We start from the raw sequence: 26,630 nt of genomic DNA on the forward strand, positions 1-26,630 counted from the left end.
AAGGTTGCAAATGAGCAGTCATGCTAGTTTCCGGGCTGCTTGGCTGCAGGAGAGGAACCTGTCATTCATCTATCACGACGCTTTCTGTCTCGCCTAGCAATTTTAGAAAGTGGAGCAAACCCTCGAGTGCAGAAACGCTGCTATAGACATACCACTGCAGTTTTAGAGTTTTGGAGAAACAATATTGTAGAAATACACAGTGCAGTGTCCTTACAGGTGTCACAAGCCTGGCAAAAAATGCCCTCAGGGGAGATTTTTGCTACTAAAATTAGTATTTGATCATTTAGAGATTAACATTTACCAGTTGATTGTTTGGCATAACAGTTACTCACCTTATTGGGGTTGAGCTGTTTTCTGTCCACTGGCGTAGAGTCCTTAATCATCACCAGTGTGTCATCTCCAAAGCACTGACTGTAGAAGTTCTAGGAGTGCAAGAAATTGTGTCGTTAATATACAGTACAGTTCATAATATATGGTCTTTAAAAAGTGCAGAATCATTTTTACTCAAATACAAATTGCGATTGGTGGCTACTCCTTAAAGAATAAAAAGCATTAAAAGAACACTCGAAAGCATGAAATACACTAAACGTGAACTGATTCACTAATTTGACTCAAGTGCAGCTGACAATGCATCCACTACTTTCTTTTTTTTCCTCTTTTCACCTTTTAGCATGCAAATGATAGCTTTCAGGCGCTCTAAATGTCATCAAAACTGAAGTACAATTTGTGAATCTTTCACTCTGTCGTTCTGCTCACTTAAAGCCTCAAGCGTCAGATCTCACCAGTCCAGCCAGGCACCATATCCTTTATTTCATACCTACACATGCACACATTTTCCTCTTACATACCTCCAGCCTGTGTGATATCTCAGGCAGATGTGTGATCCCAGGCTCTTTGTAGATGAATTCCCGTTCATCCAGATCACCAAACTTGGCCCCATAAAAGCCCACTCGGAAATAAGTTCCAAACATCCTCTTATGTCCCTGGAGGGAAGAAAACACACTCAAATAAATACTAATCAGATATTTCTGTTGTGTCAATTATCCTTTGTGGATTTTTTAAATTATAAAGAAGACTTTGAAGGTTTTATTAAAAGCCAAAAATAAATTTGCAGCAGTTTTTTGTTTTCAAGGATGTTTAAAACACATATTTAAATACTGAATAAGAACATGTACCAAAATGATTTTTAAAATGTTTTATCTACAGCATCTTACGATCTTTCTTATTTTCACTTTAACTAAATAAATGACACAGCACCTCCTCTGTCATTACCTTCTGAATGATGTTATCAAAGGCTCTCTGAAGTTTGTCATGTGTTGACGCCAGTTTTCTGAAATCTCTATGTGCCTCTAGGATTGGTATGATGATCTTGTAGACCTCATTTACTGCCTCATAGAGACCACCCTGATGGGAAAGACAGCCATAGCTGCTGTTTAGCACAGAGTATAGTATATTTTAAGAAAATATAAACATTTATTGTTAAAGTGCAAAGATTTTCTCTGTTTCAGTTATACAGCATCCTTAAAGGCTGGCTTTTTTTTTTTAGCATTAACAAAGTAGATATTTACCGCTTAAAAAAACAAAACACATTAATAATACTAATTTTATAAAGTAATTACTCCAACCTTGATAAAAAAATCATTACAGGTTTTTTATGTTAGCACAAATACTAGTGCAGTTTTATGGTCTTACATTGCTGAAGAGCTCAGCAGCCTGTTCCAGCAATCCCACCAGGCCGCTCTCCGTGAAGTAGCGACCTGAGCACACCCCATCCTCATCCGGGGACAGGATGTCGTCCGACACCGCAGACTCCTCCAGCACATTGGGGGAGATATTCTGAGGAGAAGATCCGTCAGCTAATCACTCATTTAGCCCCGCTAATCACATGATCAATAACACGGCTTAAAATAAGATGTCCTGCGGTGAGAAATGGAACTCGTTTAATGACCATCCAATCAGTGGCTTGCTGCAGGTTAGACTGTCCTGAGCACAGAGGTCTTGTGTATAACACAGCTCATCAATAACATAATCAACTTTGTGACTGTTATAACTGTTTGTTTTCAGATGAGGGAAACAGGCTGTTCCCATCTTCCCACGGGAGCACATTTGCTTTTTTATTCTCCTCTTCATCTTCAAAGACACAGCGTTAAGCAGATATACCAGGGGATCATATTTACATGTTGACGTTATGAGTGTACAGCTCCCCCCTCTGGACACACACAACCAAATATGGAAGCAATCCACGGGGAGATGTGAGATTTTCTTGCTGTGCACTTGAAGGTTTGCCTTCATTCAACAGAACAACCAACAGCCATAATAAACAAATGAAGACTGCTTATTTTATGTTCCTGTGTTTCAGTCCTAAAAACTTATTATCTCCTTGTTATTTCTGTATGTATATGTTTGTGTGGTCTACCTGAAAGGTGACACTGCCAACAGGCAGGTACTTGTGATCCTCCAGCATGCTGAGGTACTCAGCCACCAGGGCGGCAGCGTGCACCAGACACATTGCAGACTCCGTGTAACACTTCCTGTTGTTGTGCTTCTCTGCCATGTTCTGCAGCCAGGTCAGGCGGAGGTCAGGAGACGTCTGGTAGCCTTTCGCTATCCTGGAGAGATATGGGAGTGGGAGAAGGGATCATTTTCCCCCCTAATTCATCTGGTAAAAGCCTATCTGAGATCAAAATCTCCGTATCAGAAAACCGTCACATGCTGGACAAACAAGTGCAAAAGTGGTAGTTAATGATATGGGCTCACTGCAGATAAGGTTCTGCATAAACTGTGTATTTTAATGACTGCATTTATGTCAAAATATTTTGAAATCAAATAGAGAAAAAGAAAAGTTGGAAATGAATGTACTGTATGAAAATAATGACTTTTGTGTAATACACTACATAAAAGGAGATCAAATAATAGTCTTAAGCAATATCAGTTTAACTGTGGCACAGATATAAATAAATGCCAATGTGTGAAAGACAAATTTCTCAAAATAAAATGTGAGCATGAGAGTGAGCACAGCAACATTAGTGGGTTATTGTGTTTTATGGGGAACATGAACGCTGAACACAATTTCCTGTTTTTGAGAAGAACAGAAAATTATCGACTAAACAGAAGAAGACTAAATCTAAAACACTGTTTATTTATTTATTTATTTATGTTTGCAAATCACCCTACAAAATTTACAAATTAATTCAAGCATCTGGTGACCACATGTTTTGCTCATCAATGACCTATGTGTGCTAGAAAGCTTGGAGGTATATGTGTAAAGCTAGCAGGTCAGTCTGTAAAGCTATGAGAGACTCGCCATGTGACCGAGACCAAAAACTAAATAGAAAGGTGCATGATAAATGACCATAGGTGACAGCGAAGCACGCTGAAGTGCCAAAATAACCAAAAGCACATACATGACCTCTGTCTCAGTGTTTCCCCTTCGTGTTCTCTCACACGCATGCACGCTCGGACACACATACTGTTTGCATTTGCATATACACAAAGCCAGATCAGAAGACTAAACTGCTACCACATGGTTACCATAGCGAGGGCAGCAAATAGAGGCAAAACATCCAGGCCACAGAGAAATAGGAAACAGTGGTGAAACACAGAGAAAAGCCACAGAGTGATGAGAAAATGATGATAGAGTAGGATGCAAAGAGGAAGACACTGAAGACAGACAGAAACCAAGTGAATGCCTTTTACACCAGATGCTTTTGGTTTCTTACCTGTACATGAGGTCCATGAGCATTTCAGGATCTTCCTGAAACTCCCTCATCTTCACTGTGTCGGATAAAATACTGTTCAGGTTTCTTAGAAGCTCATCCACCTGTAAAAAGAAAAAAAAAACCCAGACATACATCGAAAAGCAGGCTTAAGGTTATGAATCAAAATCAGTAATGCAACTGCTCAACTGTGTGACTGTGCGTATAACTTTATACCTGGGAGGGAAGCTGAGTATTCTGCATCTCAGTGTCCTCCTCTGCATAGGCCAGGATGGTGCGCAGAGAGCGTCTTAAGTACTCCTCCTGGAAGTCTGAAGACTTGCCCACCAGCGAGGCCAGAGACATGGTGACCTGCATCTTGACTCTCGAGAAATTCTGACAGAAGAGACCGCAGTGAATATGTGTTTAACGCTTTGCACTGTTTGTAAGTGTATACTGGATTTCCACAGACCAGAATATTAAACCTTTTTTCTCCATAGTTATTCTATAGCATGCAGGGGAAGTACTGGTGACAAAACAGAACAGAACATAACAGGAACTGCAAGATTACATTTTGCCTTCAAGTTGCATGGAAAAAATAAACCGCTAACATTTTTTACAACAGTTAAGAAGGAAACGCCATTTCTGGCTGCTCCCTTACTCACAAGAGGTCACCGCAGGAGGTAGGTGGATTTTTTTTTTTTTTTTGTAAACACCGGTTGCCCTTCCTGAAGCAACCCCTAAGGGATATGCGTCTCCTCCTGGGACTAAACGGGGATTTTTTGCTTGTGCAAACCACTACACTGTAATACCTAATAATATGCAGTTTGTCTTTGGAAACATTTTCTTGTTATCACCATTTAATAGCACAATGAGTGAGCTACAGCACATATTTTGCTATGCGCTTGGAAAGAATTAATAGTCCCCATTAGCAAGCATGAGCAAATACTGATTGCACAAAAGTCTCCCTGTTTCCCCCCCCCGCTCCCCTCCCTATCCTATCCTATCCTCGTCTCTCCATCCTTCACACTACCTGTCCAAGAAAACAGGTGTGACAAACACCCTTCCATCTTCTGCAGAGAGGACCGTGTGTATGTGTGAGAGAGAATGTGGTCGTGTATGTGTGAAGTCCCATCTATCTCCAGCATGACCAGCTAAGCGGGAAATGATCTCCCATTAGCAGAGACATAATCACCCATGGATCATCTCTACGGCCCCATTCTGTTCAACTGAGCATGGAGCCAGAGCCTAACCACCCATCACTGCCCTCTAACTCAGTGTGTGCATGTGTGTGCGTATGAGAGAAAAGTACGGAGAAGTAGCCTAAATGATAGCTTAAGTCAACAAATAACCCTCTTTGTCCTTCTTTGTAATTGTATTTCTCATCTGCCCCCTTTTCCTCTTGTTCTCATTTTAACCTCTCCATAAATGGGCCGGTTTTAGCAACATTTATCTGTTTTGTGAGGGGGAAAGGCTGCAGTTGTCTTTTTTTTTTCTTTGTCTTTTTAAAGCAGTCTAAAATTAACTAAAATAACAAGGGAGGGAAAAAGTGTCACGGCAGACTGAGAACATGACGAGGGGAGATCACGGGATAAAAACATAAACAATGAAAGAGGTAGGGAGTAAGTTCTGCATCAATGAGTCATTCAGCTGCTACGCTAATTCAGATCACAGCTCCCTCTGTATACAGCACATAAACAAACATACGCTGGGACATGCAAAGGAGAAATACTCCATTTAAACTGGAGATGCTGTGCGTGTGTGCATGGGCGTGCATGTGCTGTGCGGGCTGGAGTCTGACTTTCATTAAAGTGTACAGACTGTAAACACAGGAAATATCGACTGCAACAGCAGTTATTGAACCAGCGTGGAGAATGAAAGAAGATACTCTAGCCTCTGCCTCCCTTCCTTCATATCTGTCTTTTCTCAATCATGTCCTTTTCATTCCCTCCTATCATTGCTTCACCTCCGTTACCAACACTTCCCCGACTCTGTCATGACTTTCCTCCTTTCCTGTCTTTCGGCACAAATACTTACACATTCACACGCACATATGCAGTGAATCACGCACAGTTAATACACACACAGAGTTGCTGTCATTAGTTATAGAGGGGTTGGAACATGGGGAGGCAGACAGTGACATATCTCTCTGCTTTCCACTTAGAGACACATCCTTCAGCAGAAACTTTCTTGCTGCACGCTTAAAATAGACACGGAAAAGACATTAAAGCTGAGCAGAAGGGGAAGAGAGCAGAAGATAGGATAAGATCTGTGTGACTCCCTGCTTCTGTGTGTCTTCATGAGAACATGTATAAAAAGCAATTCTGAACTTGTGTGAGCACTTCAGCTCAAAGTGATACAAAAGCATTTTTTTCTGAAAGCTTAAAAAGGGTAGTGCGTGGCTAGTTCTTGATTTGTGGACGTTCCTATGCATCCTTACTGCTCACTAGAACACATAAATAGGATATTGTGTGATTACATGTTGCTGTGATGTGTGCGCTTACACTGGCATTACTGTAGCTGTATCTCATGATGAGATAGAGGGTGGCACAGGCCTGGCTTCTGTTCTCATCCACAGGGCTGCTGCAGTACTGAAGCACCTTCTGGCACAGGTCTGCACACTGCTCCGCCTCCTCTTCAAACAACAGATCTCCAAACTACACGCACACACACACACACACACGATGATATACACAGCCACACACACAGATATATACATAAATAATTCTGGCTTGTATCAGCAGTTGGCCACCCACACAAACAAATAAGAACATTTAATTTAGACACAGATAGTGTTCATCTAAACAGACCAACCCACACACACCACCTCCTGAATTTTCAAAAAGTGAAACTAAACACACACACACACACACACGTCATCATGAAACTACCTTGACGACAAGTGCTCTGAGCGTGCTGAAGGTGTGAGAGAGGAAAGTGGTACTCTGGCTGCAGGTGAGAGAGTGGAGTAACACCTTCAGCACCCCGCCAACTACGCTGTCCTTACAATCAGCCAATGGCACCGCCTGAATGTGAGACAGAGAGAAAAATAGATGATACGCTAGGGAAACACTGGGGAAAAAATAAATAAATAAATAAATCACATGAATACAAAAGTCCCAGTTTAACTTCTTAGCTAGAGAGTACACAACAAGCAGATGAGTAAAAAGTTTATGATAGACCATTAAAGCTGCATAGAGTGGATACCCTCGTGTACCCTTGTCTACTAACTAACCTTCTACTAGAGGAGAATGGTGAGACTGCTTTGTCATATGAAGGCAAAAGTAACTCAAATAACCACTTGTTACAACCAAGCTATGCAGAAGAGCATCTCCAAATGAACAACATTGAACTTTGAAGCAGATGGGCACCCAGTGCCACTCCTGTCAACTGAGAACAGGAAACTGAGGCAACAGCAACAAGAATTGGAAAAAATTGGAAAATGTTGACTGGTTTGATGAGTCTTGTTTTACTCTACAGCAATTTTTCGTAAGGGCCCAAGTTTGGCACGAAAGCACGGAAAGCAAGCATCCGCCCTGCTGCTGGTGGTGTAATGGTGTGGGGATATTTTCTTGGCACACTTTGTGCCCTTCAGTACCATCTGAGCATTGTTTACGTGCCACAGTCAACCTGAGTTGTTGCTGCTCATCATGTCCATCCCTTTATGACCATTTTCCGATGGCTGCTTCCAGCAGGATAATGTGCCGTGTCACAAATTTAAGATAATCTCTAGCTGGTTTCTCGAACAAGAGAGCAAGTTCACTGAAATGGCCTCTGCAGTCACCAGAACTCAAGCCAACAGAACACCTTTGGGATGTTGCAGAACGCAGCTGAGAAATCTGAGTAATGCCATCACGTCAAAATATCTGTGGAATGTATCCAACATGTCGTTGAATCTATACCACGAGGAGTTCAGGCAGTTCTAATACTAGCAAGGTGTAACTAGTGAAGTGGCTGGCGATAATATATAATGACAACGTAGCATAGTAAGTCTAAAATGATTGCAAATGTATTTATTAAATGCACATTAACGTTACTCAGGGTATTTAAGACAGTTTTGACCTGGACAATTGTCTCCAGCAGGTCGAGCACTATGAGGTTTGACTCAGTGGCCAAGTTCCCACTGATCAGAGCTTCCTGGTCCAACTCAGCTTTAGTCCTGATGGAAAATGAGGAAAGAGAGGCAAATATTAAAAATATAAAAGAAAGAAGGAAAAGAAAAAGGAGAGAAAGGGAAAGGCATAGAAGAAGACATCCAGGTGCATCAAGAGGTAATAATTAAAGGGAAAAAAACTGAGAAGGAGACACAAAGATTACAACATACTTATCCTGTCTGTCATTGGTCTGTCGCCACTGAGTGAGATCCTTTCTCCAGCGGAGGACCTCTCTCTGACCCATGGTCCTATCTGTTCCTGTGTGGTATATAAAAACAGAGCATGAGAAGAAGAAAAAAAGTACACTTATTGTGCAGACTATAAACTAAAACTGCATCCATGTGGTAGAAGTATGAACAGCCTGTCATGTGAAAAGATTTACTGCAGTGTAAGAAGAAAATTATATGATTAGTGCCTGAAAGTGTGGATTACAAAATAAACAAAAGGCTTTTCATATATGCAGCAATCCTCGACCGCACAACTATAAAAATTATCATAAGATTTCCAAAATCTGAGTGTTGACTATTTTAAGAGGAAGTTTGTGTGTAAATCTTTGAAACATTCTACATTTAAATGTCAGAAAACCAATTCCAGGCTTTATTCCTTAAAGTGCCAAGAAACACATCACCTCCAACTCGTTTCATCATTTCCCCACGGGCTCCCATTCCTCTCAGCAGGGCCTCCTCCAACTGATGTTTGGCCTGCTGAGATTTCTGTAAGGCCTGGGTGCTCACTTTGTCACTGCTCTGCTTTCCCTACAAAACACACAATAAGCACGTAGTAACCAGGAAGAAAATACACAAGGATACATTGGTAACATGCACTGAGGAGTGTGAGAAAAAACACGTGTAGGGAAGGTATGCAAATACACAAACATCCAAAGTAGTGCATTAAATTAAATTATTAGAAAATAAGCAAAGACAGACCCTATACTCAAAGCAGGAGATACAGATGGTGAGGAGCTCCAGCAGTTTGTTGAGCTGTGAGGGAGGCATATCTATAGTCCAGCGCTGAATCAGGTTCCCATCGGCATTCTTCATCACCCACAGGAAGCACACCAAAAGGTGGCGACTGGTGTCTGCAGCCAGGGTGGCTATGGATTTACCTTGCTGGGAAGAAGAGAGGACAGAGACAGATATGTGTTGTATCCAATGGAGTGCAGCTCTCACTGAATGGAAATGTGTGCATCTGCTGCAGATTACACATTTAGAAACTGTGTCCTAGAAATAAATTAAACTGTCACACGCGAAACAAAATCTATGAAGCTGTTCTAAAACTACACTCTGCTTGCAATAACGTCATAGATCCAATTCATATTAAATTCATGTGACACAACTGCCAGTGCTCAACCTATTGAGTTATACAGTGTACTCTAACAAGTGCATACAATAAACTAACAGTACATCACTGACAAGCTTCTCTAAACCACAAATATGGTTTCTCACTAGCTTCAATGAAATATGGTTCTCTCCTCCATCTTAACAGGTGTTAAATCTATTGCAGATTCATTTACCTTCACTCGTGAGATGATGAATCGCTAGTATAGACGGCTACCGCTGCTTCATTTTGCAGCAGCTTTGATAAATGTAGCCATTAACCTCCTAGTGCTCTAGGTGTCCCACCTAGAACCTTGTTTCCAGGTCTCTGTCTTTTGGGGTGTTTTTTTGGGTTTTTTAAGAGCAGGACTGCCCGGAGCTTACCAGAACCTACATCAAATATTACAGTTTAATCTAAAAGCATCTCTTGTTTATCATAGGAAAATATTGTTCTCTCTATGAGTAAGATTCACTGGAAACATTGTTAGAAGGTGGACTGCCCAAAAATGAGGACCAAGTGCTCTGGGGGAGGTGTTTAGTTTTGTGGTGGATACCAGAACAATGGCTCACTCTTGTCAAAATCATATTTTCCACAACAGCACTTCTTGCAGCAACATACAAGGAACTGATTCATCTTTTGGAAAGAAACAGAAGGAAGATAAAAAGAATGGCAGCGTTCGGTTTTGGCGCCTGTGTTGTTGCTGTAGCTGTACTTGATGGATGTGTTTGTCAGGGAGGATGGCCCTGTTCACTTATGATGGCAATGCCTGCCCATAAACCATCTCCCGGAGACGTGTGTGTATGCGTGTGCGTGATTTTTCAGGATGAATGAAGTATGTGTGTGGCTCTGACAGCTAATCAATCTGCTTCTGTGCAGCTCACCTGTTAGGAATGGGAATATTCACAGATACAGTCGCTCACATGCGCACACACAAGCACGTCTGAACTTTTAAAAACAACAGGCAGCAGGCTATAATCTGTTACCGTCCTTTTATTAGGAAATTAAATACACATGGCCATTACCATAGATGCCATGGAAAGAAGAGCGTTCCGTCCCAGTGTGTTGAAGGGGTTCCCAGCAATTGCCATGGCAACAGACTGATTGATAGGTGGGACATTTTCAAGGTCATCATCAGGTCCGCCTGACTTGTTTTTCCCGCTGCGCGAGTCAGAAACTACGGAGACAAACAAGGGGCAATTATATTAAACTGGTGAAGAGAAGGACTGCAGCACACAGGATTACCTTACACCATTAAAAGTAACACAATTGTATCTCAATTAGAGATAAAATACATAAAACAGAAAAGTTACTTGTTACAACTATACAGAGTTGAGAAGGTGTTGGATGGTTATAAACGTAGATTTAGTAAATACGTTTCATATGAGTTATTGTCATAAATTAAAATCAATAAAAGCGTACATATTTATTTTCATGTAGCTTTCAGAAACACAGCAACAAGATAGTATGATGCAATTTTGGGAGTATTGGTGGGAAAGGTGACCTATCATATCCTCTTCATCACTACCATCAGGGCAGCGGTACAAAGATCTGTTAAACAAATCTAAGTGATGTTAAATGGTGTGAAATGGGTGTCACTTGTGTTTGTATTTGATTTTTGGTGACGTTACTGGCAATGTCTTTAATGGCCAACACTTGATGTCTTTTAAATGTGCTATATAAATAAAGGTGACTTGACTAGACTTAATGTCTCTAATTGTGATGTCTTTACTGTTGTAGTTATATTTGTCACCACAAGGCATGAATGGAATTTACAAAAAGGACAAATAAATATAAATATAAATGATTTTTTAATTATGAGCCAAAGGCCCTTCATTTGTTTCTGATAATTAACATTGAACAGAGTCTCAAATCAGCAGAAAGAGAGCTCAGTTTTCTTATCGTAATAAAGTATCATGGAGAACCTTTTCAATGAGCTTGTAGTCTGGAGCAAACCTGTGTGTGTGTGTGTGTGTGTGTGTGTGTGTGTGTGTGTGTGTGTGTGTGTGTGTGTACACACGTACCAGTGAAATCCAGGTAGTTGGTGGATTCTATAATAATCCCTACCAGGGGGAGGTAGAGAGCAGCCACCTTGGCCCTGACTTCAGGTTTGATACAGCGATGGTCAAGATCATGAGCACACAGCAGGCTGTAGATTGCATTGATGGACCTTCTCTGGACCTTTCCCCTGTGAACACGCATGCATACTGTTTCATTTGAATAATATCGCCAATGATTAGTACACAGCTTTCACATGTTTACAGAGGTCGATATTGATTTAATTGATATATTTTACAAAACAAATAAGACAGGAGCTTTTTAGTAAGAATGTAATTAGTCAAGTAAGAAAGCAGGCAGTTTTGAGTAACGTGCAAGTAGCTGTACTTCCATACCCCTCTGACTCCATGTCTAGCGCTGCACTGAGCTCTGTCAGTAACAGACCCGTGAGGTAGTGTTGCTGCTTGAATTCAGGAGAAAGTTCAAACAGAGCCAAGATCCTCTGCTGCTCCTGGAAACTGCATGAGCCAGAACTCTGAAAACATAGATAAAATGAAGGAGTGGCAACAAGATTAGCGTAAAAATGTTTCTTAATGGAAAATAAAGCACTTTTTAAACAGAATTTTTCACTAAAAGAAAACTAACAAACAAAACAAAACTTAATCTTATCTCAGTTAAATTACTCCCTAAACTCCCGTTCTGTGTTTGTATTTTTCCCAGTTATCTTCTCCTAGATGGCCAGTCCTTACTTTCCTTAACATTTTTGCAGCCACATTAATATTCCTGTATAAATAAACTCAACTTGGTAAAGCGGTAACCCGAGTGTCCAAATAATTCATGTAAAATTTGCACTGGCGAGTGGGCGAACCTGTGAGGAGATGGATGGACACGGTGAGGCGGGTGCGGAGGCAGGGCTGCTGAAGAAGAGGCTCAGGTTGAGATAGTGCTCATGACTGCACAGGATTCGCAGGAACTCTAGACGCATGCTGATCAGCGTCGGCATTGAAACACTCTTAGCCGACATCTAAAAGTGAAAGGGAGCATAAAAGTTTATTTTTCCAGAATCAGCATCTGGAGGGATATAATTATTAACATTAATCTGTTATTTTACCTGATTGCAATAGTTTTTCACTAGGTGGAATACAAATCCTCTGTCCATGAGCGACATCAGGTCATAAAGGAAAAAAGCCAGGCTGATGTTGACTTTCTCTGCTTGCTCTACCTCCTAAAACAACAGTCAACAAACAGCAATCAGGAAGCTGCACCAGATGGATCTTACTGAGTATCTAGCTGTGTAAGCTGTGCTCTCGATTCCACAGAGGCAAATATAATTAGCACTCCCAACTTCCTGTTGTTTGGAGGACATCGACAACATGTACAGTCAGGTTGAAATTGCCTCTCTCAACACAACCCAGGAGGACAGAAGGTACACGAATGCGCTCGGCTGCAGAGTTTGCAGAGCGAAGTCAAATTGATTAGGCTCAGAAGCTCACGATTTATTTTCGTCGTCATCATTACTAACGTTTCTTACCTTTTGTTGTTTGACCAGGATGGTCCCAATCTCAGCTGTAACCACAGAGACAATTGTGGTGATGTCATCTTTAAATCGGTCAGAGAAGCGACTTCTGCGAGGAATATTGTACTTGTCCAGCTGGGACACATGCTGAGCCATGCTTTTCACCTGTTTAAACCATAACACACCCATTGATAATTGTTAAGAAAAGGTGAAAAACGCAATCTTTGATTTTTCTTTTTGTTAAAAAGGTGGCCTGATAGTTAAAGAGGGCAGTGTTTGATTATTTTATCATCAGCTTCTATTTTCAAATCAACAAGCCTATCAAGCCACGCAAAAATCCCTAATTTAATTAAAGTAGGCAATGAGGTTGAGGGCAGAAGCATAAATAAGCAAGACGAATTGAGTGAATGAGCATGAATGTCAGTGATGACACAGCTGAATTGCAAAACAGAAAATAAATTGTCAAGTGTTTTTTGTAATTTATTGCCTCGGGCGCTTTCGAACACCCTCTTAATATTCATACAATACTACCACTATCATTTATCTTTGGAGGTGTTTGGCCATGAGGTCACATTTGCTTGATATGACTCATTTTTATAACTCAGTCTATTTATCATTAACATCTGTGGATGCCTTCCCTCTTGCAGAGAGGTATAAAAATAAACACTGACCAGCAGCTCAAAGAAGAACCAGGCGTATTTGTAGGCATTTTCTCTGCAGACCCCGGTGCTGACAACCATTTGCAGGGCCAGCTCCTCATGAAATTGCTGCAAGAGAAAAAATACAAATGCTTTAATTCACGAGAACCCGTCTTACCCTGATAGCAGGTAGAGAATTTTTTTAAAGACTGCCTCATAATTGGAGTTCTAATAGATTATTATATTAACATATTGCTGTGAACTGGTTTTAATATGCTGGCTGCTTTGAATAGACACAAAAAAAAGCATAAACAGCTCCAATATCAGTGTCACTGGTGTCACACTGCCACCTTGTGGTCATAAGGGTGAACTGGAGGATGAAAGTATTTGTTTAGCTGTGTTACAGGATGTTTGAGATAGAAGTAATGTTGAAATAGAACACAGAAATCAAACACAGCTTTTATGGTATCGTTCCATGTACTGCTACAGAATTATTTTTCAGTCACTGCAGTGTCTCTAACGTATAATAGAGATGACTAACCAGAATTTCTACTTCAAAAACTAAAATAACAAGGCTTTTCATTTATTCTTAATTGAAAGCAATTCAGTTAGACATTAAAACCCATATATGTTTTAGCCTTTATTTACAGCTACATACAATGTTTTTAAAAAGTCATTATGTGTTGCCTTGCCCTTGTGTACTGTAACTGTCTTGATTGGAGACTTTAAGTAAGGCTCTGACAATGAATAGCAGTGAAACAAGCCTGCACTGATAAATTCTTCTGTACACAATAAGATCTGAATGACAGCTTTCAAATAAATCAAATAAATATATCAAAGAGCCTCAAAAATACTGATTAAATATCAGTTCATTTCATAAATTCACATATTCCATTTCCATCTCAAAAAGATAATTAGTAATGCCATCCAACCTCCTCACCACAGAGGGATATTGTTCAGGTTTCATGCCATTAACATGTAAATGTCTATAATGAGGTGTAAATGTTGCATTAGCTATGACACTACATACAGTCATGGTCACAGGTGCTCAACATTCAGTGGGCCCGTACAGTAAAAACTGTAATTTCCACAGTTAATCAAGTCATTTGAATGTAACTCCTACACCGTGTCTTGCTTACCCCCAATACATGAATTAAATTAGCCTGTTTCGGTCCAGCTAACCTTCTTCGAGTACAAAGGTAATGTCTGTTGACTTACACGAGTATACACACATGCACAGTCAGCATATTCAGTATATGTGATGGCATAAAAATGGTATTTAATCTTTTAAATGGGAAGACATGAATAACAGGGACGGATCACCTTTGATGAAAACAACAGATATCCATCAGTTTAGATAAAGTCAATGTTGATACAAATCATTAAAAGGAAATATGTTACCCAGTTCATACTCATTCCTTGCCGTTTTCTGTATCATTATTTTCCGTCTCTAATTCTTTTATAAAAATGTAATTGCATTGCTACATAATAAAACGGGTCCAAAAAAGTAAAGAAAGTAAGAACTTTGAACCTTTCTGTTGGATGGCCTGGTGTTTCCTGATGGGTTCTGATGGTTGTTTACGTCTACGTAGGTGGACATGCGGCTGCCTGGGTTGTTGTGGCCCTGGAGACAGTAACACACAAGTTCCATCACATTGGATGTGATGGATGCATTCATTAGAGTGGGTGTCTAGTGGCCTATTACAATAGCTAATGTACTGTGGGGATGAAGAGCAAATGGCTATTTTGTGTGTATGAAGATGCATGCTGGCATATTTACATACTGTACTTTGTGTGTGTGTGTGCTCAATTAGGCAAATTCATACAGTACATTAGCCTAGTGCAACATGGACTTAGTAAAACCTTAAAGAGTATGTTAAAATAAAAAAAAGTGGACACAAGCTAAACTAACTTTTCTGTATTTTGCACCAGATCCAGGTTAAGACATGAGAAATCTCAGCTGATGAAGCTGGTCAGTACCTTGGCAGAGAGAATATTTTTGACCTCGTCATCTTCAGCGGAGTTATGTGGGCCTGGGATATCAGGGTTGCTGCTGCTTCTGATCCTGGACTGGAGAAGCATGCTGCCAACGGTGGCAGCCGTGGCCCGACCCATAGTGCTGTATCGGCTCTCTGCTGAAGGTACTGCGCCACCTGTACCTGATCACATGTTCATAGATACAAAAGGAAAAAAGAAACAAAGAAAATTCTTAATACTTGAAACACTCAGAGCAAATATGTTCACAGGAACGACAAAACAAAAGAAATGCATCCTTTTAAATGATGAAGCACCTGGATTCTGCATGTCTCGAGGGGGATCGGGCAGGCGAAACACCCAGTACAGGTAGGTTGCCAAGAGGCTGTTCCTACCCAGCTGGTCCCTGATCAGTTCCTGGCTGTTATGAAGGCTGTTGATGATGGACACCACTGACTCAAAGGCTATCTGTGCCAGATTGGCTGCAGAAAGGAAGCATGGATTTTAAAAAAAAAAACAAGTAATTAAATGAGTACAGTGAATGAAAAATAAATCTGATTATTTACCTAATTTAGCTTCAAATCTGATGATTTATGGGATTTTTTTTTCTTTTGCAGTGTTGGTTAAATAAAAGTACAAATATAAAGTGGTAATCTGTTTTCTGGGGATATATCTTTCAGAGTTTTTTCATGGTAGCTCAATAACTAAATTGAGAATATGTTGGGGGAAAAAAAAATCAACTGGAAAGACATTTTTAAATGTAGCACCACAATCACTGCTATACATCCATTATATACATGATACAATACAGAGTCCACTCACCGGTCTGGCCAGCAATGACCATGGGCTGCATGATGAGAGTGAAGAGTTTATCTAGCACTCGGTGGAGGGAGAGGACCAGAGCCTCTAGACTGGACGAGGACAGGGCTATGATGCTGAGCTTCAGCTCATGCTCCAGCTTGTTCTCTGGAATCTTCTCCTCCCTGATCCGCACAGGGAATGTTACTCCACCTTCCAGTGCATGGCAGAGGGTGAAGAAACGCTCCAGGTGGTTGTCCTGGTAGGGAGAAGGCAGGGTTTGTTAGAACGGGAAGCAGGGAGAGCAAAAGCAACAGAGGAGAGGAGACGGAGAAGGAAACAAATGTACTGCGACAGAGTCGGGACATGCTTCAGGGCGAATGCAACAACAACATGGACACTTGTGGTATGCATGTGTGTACTGATGTATACAGATAGACAGGGTGAGCCAAAAAGACATTCACTGTGTTGCTGTGTTGGTCTGGAGGCATCCAGCCTTCGCTCACCTGTGTGTGCACAGATGACACCGCCTGGATTTCAAGGTTGAAAAGTCCCTTGTGACCCTCCATCCACTTGACTGGAGGGACCTGAAGAGGAAGTTTCTACAAGACACAGGAAATATAAATATGACTTTTGTGCCTGTGTTTGCTACTCTACTTTCATAATAATAATAATAAATAATAATAAAAAATAGTTTTAATCTTTTAACAGGAGGATGTTTATACCTCAGGTGTGTGTAGAGAGTAGTTGACAGGGAGACGCTCCAAGATGATGGGCAGACAGTACTGACCAGTCTGCAGTCGATCAATATTCAATATGGGCAGCCACTGCATCAGAGGAAAAAAGACAAATTCAGCATGTCAGCCGAGCTTCAACGATTTAAAAACGCAGCAGTCAGACACACAAATGTCACAACATATTAATAGTAAAATGTCTGGCAACACTTTCCTTTGACAATGATGACAGCGATTTGCCAGCTGAAACACTAAACAGTCTTTTTCTTTGTTCTTAAGATTTGTGATGTGTAAAAGCTTACAGAGTATCCAATGAGCGTCTCACAGCTGCCGCTCTGGTTCTGTTTCTGCTGACAGCTGATGTGGAAGAACGTGAACAGCAAGTGATGCCTCTCCGTCAGACGTGCTGGAAGAGCAATCTTCACTTCCTCATAGAAGTCTGGAGACCTTACAGATGGGGACATACGGAGTAACAAGAGGAGGCAACGGGAAGGAAACGAGAAAAACAAAAAGATAAATGAAGTCAAGGTACTCTGATTGTTCAAAATAGATAAAAAGACGCTAACACAGTCCAGTGTAACAAAACACAATAATGTGTCCTTACTTGTTATGGTAGGTAACAGGGGTATAGACTTCACTTAAAAATTCAGGGCCACTCGATTTCCCAAAAATGACCTGAATATAGAGACAGAAGAAGAAAAGAATAAAAAGGTACTTTTAATTTAACATGATAAATTTGAATCCTATGTGTAGACTGTGCTTGACTTGAATGTTCATCTGAACTACTGACCCAAACTGTCAGAGCTTGGGTCAGTAAATAGACAGTGACCAATATATCAGCCGATATTAGCCATCTGCTGAAATGGCAATATCGGCATTTATACAGGCTGACAGCAGTCAGACTGTACAATACCCCACACAGGATAAATACTGTTTAAAAACACATGTATATATTATTGTTACTCCTGCTGCACATTATGTACAAATAAAAATAAAAATCTTGGCATATTTAACTGTATATTGTAACCATCTGTGCAGAGTTTTAGCTTTTTTCTTGTACAATATTTATTTATCTATTTTTTTCTACTTTAAAAAACTAATATATCTCTAATTCAACCTTTCTTCCTGTCCCTTGTGCTGCTGGAACAAGTGAATTTCCCCCAGTGTGGGATTAAATAAAGTTTTATGACTATTGAGGTTGCATAGTTTATCCACCAGAGGGCATTTTGCAACTTCCCTGTTGACAAGCAGCTGGGAAATAATTTGTGAGAATAAAACAATTATTAAACTGCACTTTCATATTTTATTTTATTTTTAAAATCACCAAATATCAGTAAAAGTTAAGTTAAATCAGTTTTAGTGTAAAAATGAGTGACAGGTAATGAACAACAGCACTCACACACATAGCCGAGCCAGGATCCTCTCCACTCATAAACTGGATTTTGATGGTAATATTTCTTGCCGATGTCAACCTGTTGACAAAGTTGAGCCTCTGGGGGTAGACATAGAGCAGATTCCTGCACATGCAAAGGGAGAGAAACTGTGTCAGGAACACTGTTGGTTTAGAAAAAACAGTCAAATAAATAAATTATGCTACACTTTATGTAAACCAAAGCAGTTTGATTATTTCTCACTAGATGGCACTGTCTGTACAACAGCTGCAGGGCTGATGCGACAGTAATGTCAGAGAAATGTAAAGCCAACCAGTAATTATCTGTGTTCTTTTGTGGGTTTAATTCAACATTGTAATCTGTTGTGAAACCTGAAATACAGGAAAACACCAAAGATTCCACTGAACACTTGTTTAGAGAACACCAGCATGCAATTACCGAGACTTGTTCATGCATGTTTGTTTTTTTTTAGATTGGAGTACTGAGAAGAATTAAATCCCCATTCTTGACTCTGTACTGTTAACTGACTGATGGTAATTTAGCAGGTGGCCTGGATGGAAATGCCTAAAAATATAAATTACACTAAAAAGGAGAACAATTTCTAATGTCAGCTCTTGAGTGATCTTGTTGAGCGAGAGTTCATGTTGCCTCTGGCCCTTTGTTCGAAATGTGCTGCCTATTTTAACAAAGAAACCTGTTTATATTCTTAGCAAGAATAACTTGTTGTTGGGCTTGTTCGCTTTTCATCCCTTGAAGGTGCAAGGCTTGCATAAGTAGTTTCCTTTTCTCTAAGAAAGCTAAAGTCACAAAAAAACATTTAGGACACAGAAACGCAAAGAATAAAATATCCCACAATCTCACATTTAAATGTTTAAGGAGCATGAGTTTATTTGCCAACATAGTGCATACTCCAGCCCACCTGTAGATGTTGTGAGGAACATAAACCTCACTGGAGGGGAACTCCAGCACCTCCTTAATGAGACGAGTGCTTTTCTCAGCCACAGGTTTAAGAGGGATAAGCTCAGTTGACAAACATGATGTTGGTGTATCGTTGACTGGAGACATGTCCAATTTTATGGTACCTAGAAGATGCAAAGGTCAAAGGTCAGTAACCTGCATATGCAATATCCAGAATAAAGCCTATGATATCATTTAATAATATATAAACTGGCACACTGCTTTTTTGTCAAGAGCTGGATGAGAAGTACCACTGGTTTCGGTGTCCTCTTCAGGAAGCAACCGCAAAGCTTAGTAACAAAATATACCGACTTGAAATTTAAAGCATGCTATGAACACACATTTTAGCTCTTTTAAAAAATTATTTGTAAAGTGTGACATCACTGTGCTGTGTTTTTGCAATTTCCTGTACCCAAACGCTCTATATGGATGAAAGTATCAGGCTACAGGTGCTGGTTTAACTGAGTTAAACAGGTGACCTATGTGATTTAAAACTATTGCAGAGGTCCAGGTCTCTCTCTACCCATCTTTCCATCGACAAATTTTATCAATTTTCTCTGCAGCAAAAAAGAAAAAGAAAACATTAACAATAAAAATATACTCATGTAATGAGTGATAACCTGGTATTGTCTTGATTCTCTTCTGTGGTTTCTTCATCTCAGTCAGGGACTTGAGCAAATCCTCATCGCTTAGACGATCTCCTTCCTAAAAAACACAGTGATTTTATTTATTTATTTATTTATTTTAAATGAAAAACCCAGATGACAAGGACCAAATGAACCATTAGAGCAATAAAAAATATACAAACATTGGAATATGCATGTAATTTTTCACAGTAATAGCCCTACAGGTTTGAATAATAGAATCTGATGAAACACATAGGATTTTTATCAAAGTCCAAGATGTAAACACAAGCATGTCTGTCTGGGAAACTTTATCTTTATCTGGTATCTCACTGCATTTCAAGCATTTTCACAGATTTATCCATTTCTTTGCTTGGGCAGCAGACAAACCTGTTTGATGATGGTGGAGATAGTGATGGTGGCAGGCTTGAAGCCAGAAACGTTGCAAAACGGTTCATCGATGGTACTGTAACGTTCAGAGTTCCTCCTAGGGAGTCCTCTCCGGTCAATGCTGCTGGATTTTCCTGAGGAAAAAAAAATGTCAAGGGTCAAGTGTGATACTAAGCTTCAAGGACTCCTAGGAAATGCAGACAAATGCAAAGTGATCAGAAGGTAAGATGACGCTAGCACACACCTCCTTTTGTGTTCTCAGAGTCTGTGATGTCACGCTCCAATGTAGCAGAGCTGATCACTTCCATTATATTAACAGTTGCCCAGGCAAATGGCATGCGATAGCGACCCAGCCTCTGGCAGAAACTATCCGCCTGGTTCCGCAGCTTCTCAATTTTGTCCTTGTTCTGACCATAAAGACATAAATAAATAAATAAATAAATAAATAAATAAATAAATAAATAAATAAATAAAGTTAGCCATTTTGAAAAACATCAGCTCCAGAATCCTTTTACATACCCAGCAAGTATTAATAAGAGGCTAAAAGGTAAACCGGAGAGCATTTTTTTGTAAATAATTTGACTGTTTGCTCTGCATTCATTACCTTTCCAGAGTCACATTCCCTCAGTGTCACGTAGGGGTCGACACAGTCACTGATCTCTCCCTGCTGAAGGACCTTTTCAATCTGAAACACGGAAACATTAATTATATCAAGGCCACAGCAACAGTTTACGATGAACTGCACAAACTCTATATTACTGCTGACTCTTCTTCAAAACTCCAATGACTCTAACGACACTGCAGAGTCCAATTCATAACTGATAGTGTCCCATTGTGTGTTTTTCTATCCAGGTATGCCTTTACTGCATTGGTAGTGTGTTTGGTATCGGTGTTGTACTGAAAAATAAAGCCACTGCTAATCAGATGCTTTTTAGATGGTACTACATGATAGATCAAAATCTCCATGTTCAAAATTCCCCACATCACTTGCTGAAATGCAGCTAAACTATAACAGAGCCTCCACTGTGTTTTATTAATGCCTTTAAGATACTATTCATCCGCTGCATAGTATATTTGCTTTTCTTAGGCCTACCATTTCTGCTTTTTTCGTCTCAGTGGATTGCAATAGATTTTCTCATTACCTTGATGACCAGATATATATCTGTGGAAGGGTAGGTGATAGAGAAGATGGCAGATTTGGCTGTCGAGGACGGATCAATGTGGTCAGTGTGATTTTTCAAGAAGTTCTTAAACTGTTCAGAGTTCAGGTCACAGTAGAAATTCTCAGATATCTGCAGGGAAACAGATGAAACATTTTACTTCTTACCAAAATTAAATCCAGGATTACATTTGTTTTGGTAATCAGGGCATAACAAACTGGAAGGTTTCTGATGAGAGACTGAAAGAATACATTAATCTAGGTGATTAGTTTGATGTAAACCAAATGTTCATCTGTTCAGCCCGCTTTGCTGTTTCTCTTCTCACCTCTATAATGACCTCTGTGTAGGAACACAGATGTGGGCCGGCCTGGTATCTGTCATGTGATCCTATTCACTGGAAAGCCAGTAACTACTCTACCTCATTCTGCTTATCCCACAGGGCCTCCACTACACTGACCACACCAAGAAGCCTCTAGAAAGCCAAACTTGGCTGATAACTAAAATCCTCAAAGCAGCAACTTTATTCAAGATAAGCACAAGAAAATTTTCAATGATGATGACTTCTGGCATACTTCCATGCTTGTGTAACATGCCAAAAGGACAAAACTCGGCACAGATTCTGAGACGGAAACGACCCAGTTAACTTAAGAAAAAGAAAAAGAGCCACACTCTCCCTGTTACTGAAAAATGACTTCTTGGAATCAGAGAAATAATAATCTTGGTAATCAAAGCCAGCTGACTAAAATATCCTCTGTTCATAAAGAAAAATAAACCGGTCAAAGGACGAGTGTTAAATGAGTCAGCATTTTCAGTAAATCATAATAGCATTCATTTGAAAACTTCAAATTTTGATGTAATGAAACACAAGGAATGTAAAAACCTCTTCAACATGATATTTTTAACCCCCAAACACCATGTCCGTGACTGACTGACACACACAAACACTAGCACACACTGTTTCAGGACAGATGATTAACATTTTCTGATGGAGAGCACTTGCAAACACCCTGTGTAGCCAATTTAGCAGCTGGACGCTACAATGACTCCTTTTGCAGCTTCATTCAAACACAGATCTGAGTGGCAAATGTTCAGGCAGACATCTGACAGCCGCTTCCTTTACAAATATTAGACAATATAGCTCCATAAATCCATTAGACTGTTCTTTCAAGGCCTCTGCTTTTCTGAAGTCTTGCCAACTGTGGTTTCATTATTGCGTCCTCCCACTTGGCTCCAGTCAGTCGAGTAAAATGTGGCTTTCCTTGTGTTGCAAAGTAACACCAGGAAAACAAACGAAGAAAAAAATAACTAATGGATATTCCTTTTTGCTAAAAGAACATAATGTTTTGTTTTTTGCCTACTCATAAACCTCTGCTTACATTCATGAATATTGCATCATAAGTAGGCCACTTGTTAGGTCAAATCCCATGTCTGCACCTTGGCTTATTGACCAGAGAGACTTTGATTTATACGAACATCTGCACAGATGTGAAACAACGAAATGACGTGAACAAAACCAAACAAGGCAACGAGGGATGCGGGAAAACGAAGAACAGCAAGTAAGAAAACAGAAGATAAGGCTCTCATAAAGAAAACAACTTGCGCTGAGCACTGCAGAAGAAAGAGAAAAACAAACAAGATAAAGTAAAAGTGAACAGTTCAGAGATTAAAAAAAAAGAGGCCTTAACAACAACTGACAAAACAAGCTTGACAGTTTCTCCTTCGTTCACAGACGCACTTTGTGTTTACAGTTCAAATTCATGTTTGCAGACACAGTTCATTAACTAGTATCTAGTCAGTGTAATAAGCTGGAAATTATACTAACCTCTGCAAGGATACACTTCAGCTCAGCACATAATAAAAATCAGTCACCTTTAACAAAATGCATGACACTGTCAGAATTCAGCGCTGCTCTTAAAGTCTTCCAACAGAACCAAAAACAACCCTTGTTTATGTCATATTAGTATGTTTCATTGCAAGAAATATTTCACTGATTCTGACCCAAGACCAGGTTAGATATGGCCCAGTTTTGAAAATTGTGATGTATTAAATTGCCCTATCTCACCCAACAGAGTATCTTAGAGCCATTAGTCCTCCAGGCAAGCCAGAGTAAATCAGGGCAGCACAGATGAGAGGGCAAACCCGGTGGCTAAAACCTCGTCTTATGTGAGAGATCCACGAGCACTTAATCCTTCCAACCCCTACTATTATCCAGCTGTGTAAATCCACAGAAAACAAACAAACAGCCACAGCTCAGAAATGCTTTACTCCAAAAATAATGTGCAGTATTAGTAGATACAAGGCCAAACATGACGACCCCCGAGGCTATAAATTTCTGAGGATGATGAGACATAAAACCTTACAGATTACAGTGATCCCTTACTACACAGCAGAGCTGACTTTCCAAAGCCACTACAAGACTGCGCCAGATCAACAAGATGCAAATAACATGCAAAAGCTACCTTTAAAACTGTAATTTTTATTAAGTATACAATACTTGTAACTACTGGTTTTTGATATTCAGTCTTGTCCAGCTTGTAACTCATTATAAAATACACAGCAAGTATCCAAACCATGTGACTATCTATCAGTGTTGAGGATTGATATGTGACCAGTAATGTTTTATTAAACATTAGCAGGATTGTTATGGTGGTTGTTTGTCGTGTGATATCAAACAGTCCCCAGCAGTGTGCTCAGTTACATTAACAGTCTCTAATTTTATGGTAGTTTCTTTGTTAATGGAAAGAGACAGAATATCAACCAAAAACCCAGAAAAAAAAAAAACCCACATTACATAAAAGTATAATACGTATATAAACTTATATTATCAATTATTAATTGAAAAGCATGAGTAGCTATTGAGCATTGAGTGAAACAAGTATTTGATGCCCAAGCAAAACATGACTTATTTTACAGTAAGCTGTAAGATATTTCTTAAAGTAGGTCACCAGGTGTGCACTCAGGAGTGATACTGGACCACTCCTCTTACAGTTTCCTGGTTTTCTCCAAACACAGCGGTTTGAGCTGATGCCAAAGAACTCTAGCACAGTTCAGAAGGCCTATACATGTACGAGCCTTCATGAGCAGAGGGACCTTGCAAGTGCTACAAGATTTCAATAGATTACGCTGTAGTTTGTTATCTGTGGTGTTCATGGTGCCTTCAGACCATTAACACGCAAGGAGCGTGTTTTGGCAGTTTTGGCAGATCCACCATCTTTCTCATCATTACCCTGTGAGGAAAGATTTATATTTCTTCCCTTTCCGAATTGTCGCACCACGAGTTGTCACCTTCTCACCAAGCTTCTTGTTGACAGCCTCATAGTCCATTCCAGCTTTGTGAAGGTCTACAGTCTTGTCCTTGACATCCTTTGACATTTCTTTGGTCTTGCCCAATCGTGATGGAGAGGTTGGAATGGAAGAAGCTCATTTTGTGGACAGGTGTGCTTTATACATATAACAAGCAATAGATGTAATGGACTGGTTGACTGTGGGAGCAGAATTCTGTCAAGGTGGGGTTTTTTGGTTGATATTCAGTTTCTCTCCGCTAAAATGAAACTATCATAAAAATGAGAGACTATTAATTTCTTTTAAAGTGACCAAACTTACATATTCAGCCAGGGATAAAATAATTATTTCTCCCAGCTGTGTGAGAAAATGCTAAAATACACAGCAAGTATGCAAACAAGCAGAGAGTCCCAAGACTGAGGAAAGTGTTTTTTTACTGTTATTCTTTGTTGCTTATCACACACACACACACACACACACACACACACACACACACACACACACACACACACACACACACACACACACACACACACACACACACACACACACACAATTTTGTATAACATTAAAAAAAAAAAAGTGAATTTGACAGTGAAAAAAGTTTGCTCACCTTTTTCTTCTCTTTCAGATCATACAGTGCCATGGTGGCAAATATGGGTTCAATTTCTATTTCAAACCTAAAAGGCCACACAAAGGAAAATTAGATTAGGAGTTTTATCGCAGGAGAAGATGCAAATCCTGAATACAAATCCTCATTTTTTTTCCTCAATTAGCTTTCCATCAGTTTTTGATTCTACTGATTTTTCAGGAATTTTAATTCCTGTTAGACACAAATTAGTTAGAGGAAGTGATGATGCGCTTGAACTGAGGGTTAAAAGGATTAGAAAAGTTGCCAAAGCATTGCAAGCAGTTCAACTCAAATATTTGGCAACTGTACGAATTATACAAGGATGACGAAGATCAAGACTATAATGCAGGAAAAGTGCATTTGCATGTGTTCGAATGAAAGAAGGAGCAAAAGAGACAGAATCCCACAGAGAAAGGGAGGGACGGAGAGTTTCTGGAAAACAACCACTGCCGAACAACACTCCTCCACCCTCACATAATCCTCCATCCATCACTTAAACAACTACTCAGCTATGCAGCTGTTTAAACTACAAGACTATTCTCCCTACTACAGTATAATGAAAACGTATGACATACTTTATAGACTGGCATCTGATCATAACGCGCTCTCCAATGTGTTCTCTGGGGCAGTCGGGAACAGGACGGATTTCCACTGTATCTTCCTGTAAGATATTTACAGAAATATGTTTAAAAAAATAAAGATTTAACTAAGCACAGATGCTTGTGGATGGAGAAGAAGCAAAATTAAGAACACAAGTCATGTCCACACAGGAAGCGATCTGCAGCAATATAACAACCAGAGACCATAGAAAGTCAGTGATATTTGTGAACTTTAAGCAACTACAGGCAACTTCCCGGATAAACTCTTCTCAACCTCGAGACGAGCAACTAAAGTTATTACCAATGAGAGTGCAGGATACACTGATCATCATGTAACCAGGTAGTAAATACATTAGAGAGTTACCTAGGCAACAGAGAACTGGAAAGTCCCCAAGCTCATTGCATATTGCTCCCTGTGTGGGCACCTAAGGTTTCAGATGTGTATTTAATATATTATGAAAAACGAGAAAGGGCTGCAACTCTTATTAGTTTCATTATAGATTATTTGTAACTGGCAGTCTATAAAATCTTAGTGAAAATGTGCATTACAATTTTCCAGTCACAATTTTATTAGTTTTTGTATCATTTATGAATTTGTGTAGTCAAAAAAAAAAAAAAAAAAAGAGTATTTTCTATTTACTATTCAGTTTTAGATGTCTTAAAATAAAAACTTTCTATTTACTATCTGAAAGAAGTGGTTGTACATCCGTTCGATTTTTGGTAATTTTTGCAGATCCCAACTATCATGAAAGGCAAACGCAGCAGCTGAAATATTA

The 26,630-nt window shown here is 39.7% G+C and overlaps 1 protein-coding gene across 4 annotated transcripts in view; it reads right to left on the bottom strand.

Moving 5' to 3' along the window:
* Positions 1–26,630, bottom strand: part of dock8 (dedicator of cytokinesis 8) — a 55,136-nt gene that overhangs the window by 7,110 nt on the left and 21,396 nt on the right. For 3 of the 4 annotated variants that reach the window (XM_026186332.1, XM_026186336.1, XM_026186334.1), the window contains 37 exons: positions 25,831–25,916; positions 25,238–25,304; positions 21,325–21,474; positions 20,787–20,867; positions 20,427–20,589; positions 20,183–20,316; positions 19,790–19,874; positions 19,132–19,294; positions 18,221–18,338; positions 17,426–17,496; positions 17,124–17,268; positions 16,813–16,914; positions 16,594–16,689; positions 16,112–16,346; positions 15,607–15,771; positions 15,296–15,474; positions 14,847–14,939; positions 13,349–13,444; positions 12,693–12,842; positions 12,273–12,386; positions 12,030–12,185; positions 11,557–11,696; positions 11,188–11,351; positions 10,189–10,340; positions 8,776–8,958; positions 8,478–8,604; positions 8,020–8,107; positions 7,758–7,854; positions 6,587–6,721; positions 6,200–6,352; positions 3,933–4,091; positions 3,720–3,820; positions 2,417–2,609; positions 1,693–1,836; positions 1,273–1,404; positions 849–983; positions 333–422 (listed from right to left, as the gene is read on the bottom strand). In XM_026186332.1, the coding sequence (XP_026042117.1) occupies positions 333–422; positions 849–983; positions 1,273–1,404; positions 1,693–1,836; positions 2,417–2,609; positions 3,720–3,820; positions 3,933–4,091; positions 6,200–6,352; positions 6,587–6,721; positions 7,758–7,854; positions 8,020–8,107; positions 8,478–8,604; positions 8,776–8,958; positions 10,189–10,340; positions 11,188–11,351; positions 11,557–11,696; positions 12,030–12,185; positions 12,273–12,386; positions 12,693–12,842; positions 13,349–13,444; positions 14,847–14,939; positions 15,296–15,474; positions 15,607–15,771; positions 16,112–16,346; positions 16,594–16,689; positions 16,813–16,914; positions 17,124–17,268; positions 17,426–17,496; positions 18,221–18,338; positions 19,132–19,294; positions 19,790–19,874; positions 20,183–20,316; positions 20,427–20,589; positions 20,787–20,867; positions 21,325–21,474; positions 25,238–25,304; positions 25,831–25,916 (4,842 nt within the window). The remainder of the gene's footprint in view (positions 1–332; positions 423–848; positions 984–1,272; positions 1,405–1,692; positions 1,837–2,416; positions 2,610–3,719; positions 3,821–3,932; positions 4,092–6,199; positions 6,353–6,586; positions 6,722–7,757; positions 7,855–8,019; positions 8,108–8,477; positions 8,605–8,775; positions 8,959–10,188; positions 10,341–11,187; positions 11,352–11,556; positions 11,697–12,029; positions 12,186–12,272; positions 12,387–12,692; positions 12,843–13,348; positions 13,445–14,846; positions 14,940–15,295; positions 15,475–15,606; positions 15,772–16,111; positions 16,347–16,593; positions 16,690–16,812; positions 16,915–17,123; positions 17,269–17,425; positions 17,497–18,220; positions 18,339–19,131; positions 19,295–19,789; positions 19,875–20,182; positions 20,317–20,426; positions 20,590–20,786; positions 20,868–21,324; positions 21,475–25,237; positions 25,305–25,830; positions 25,917–26,630) is intronic. The other variant, XM_026186333.1, reaches the window with a different exon arrangement.

Source organism: Astatotilapia calliptera, chromosome 12 (genome assembly GCF_900246225.1).
Source record: "Astatotilapia calliptera chromosome 12, fAstCal1.2, whole genome shotgun sequence".
Taxonomy (NCBI): domain Eukaryota; kingdom Metazoa; phylum Chordata; class Actinopteri; order Cichliformes; family Cichlidae; genus Astatotilapia; species Astatotilapia calliptera.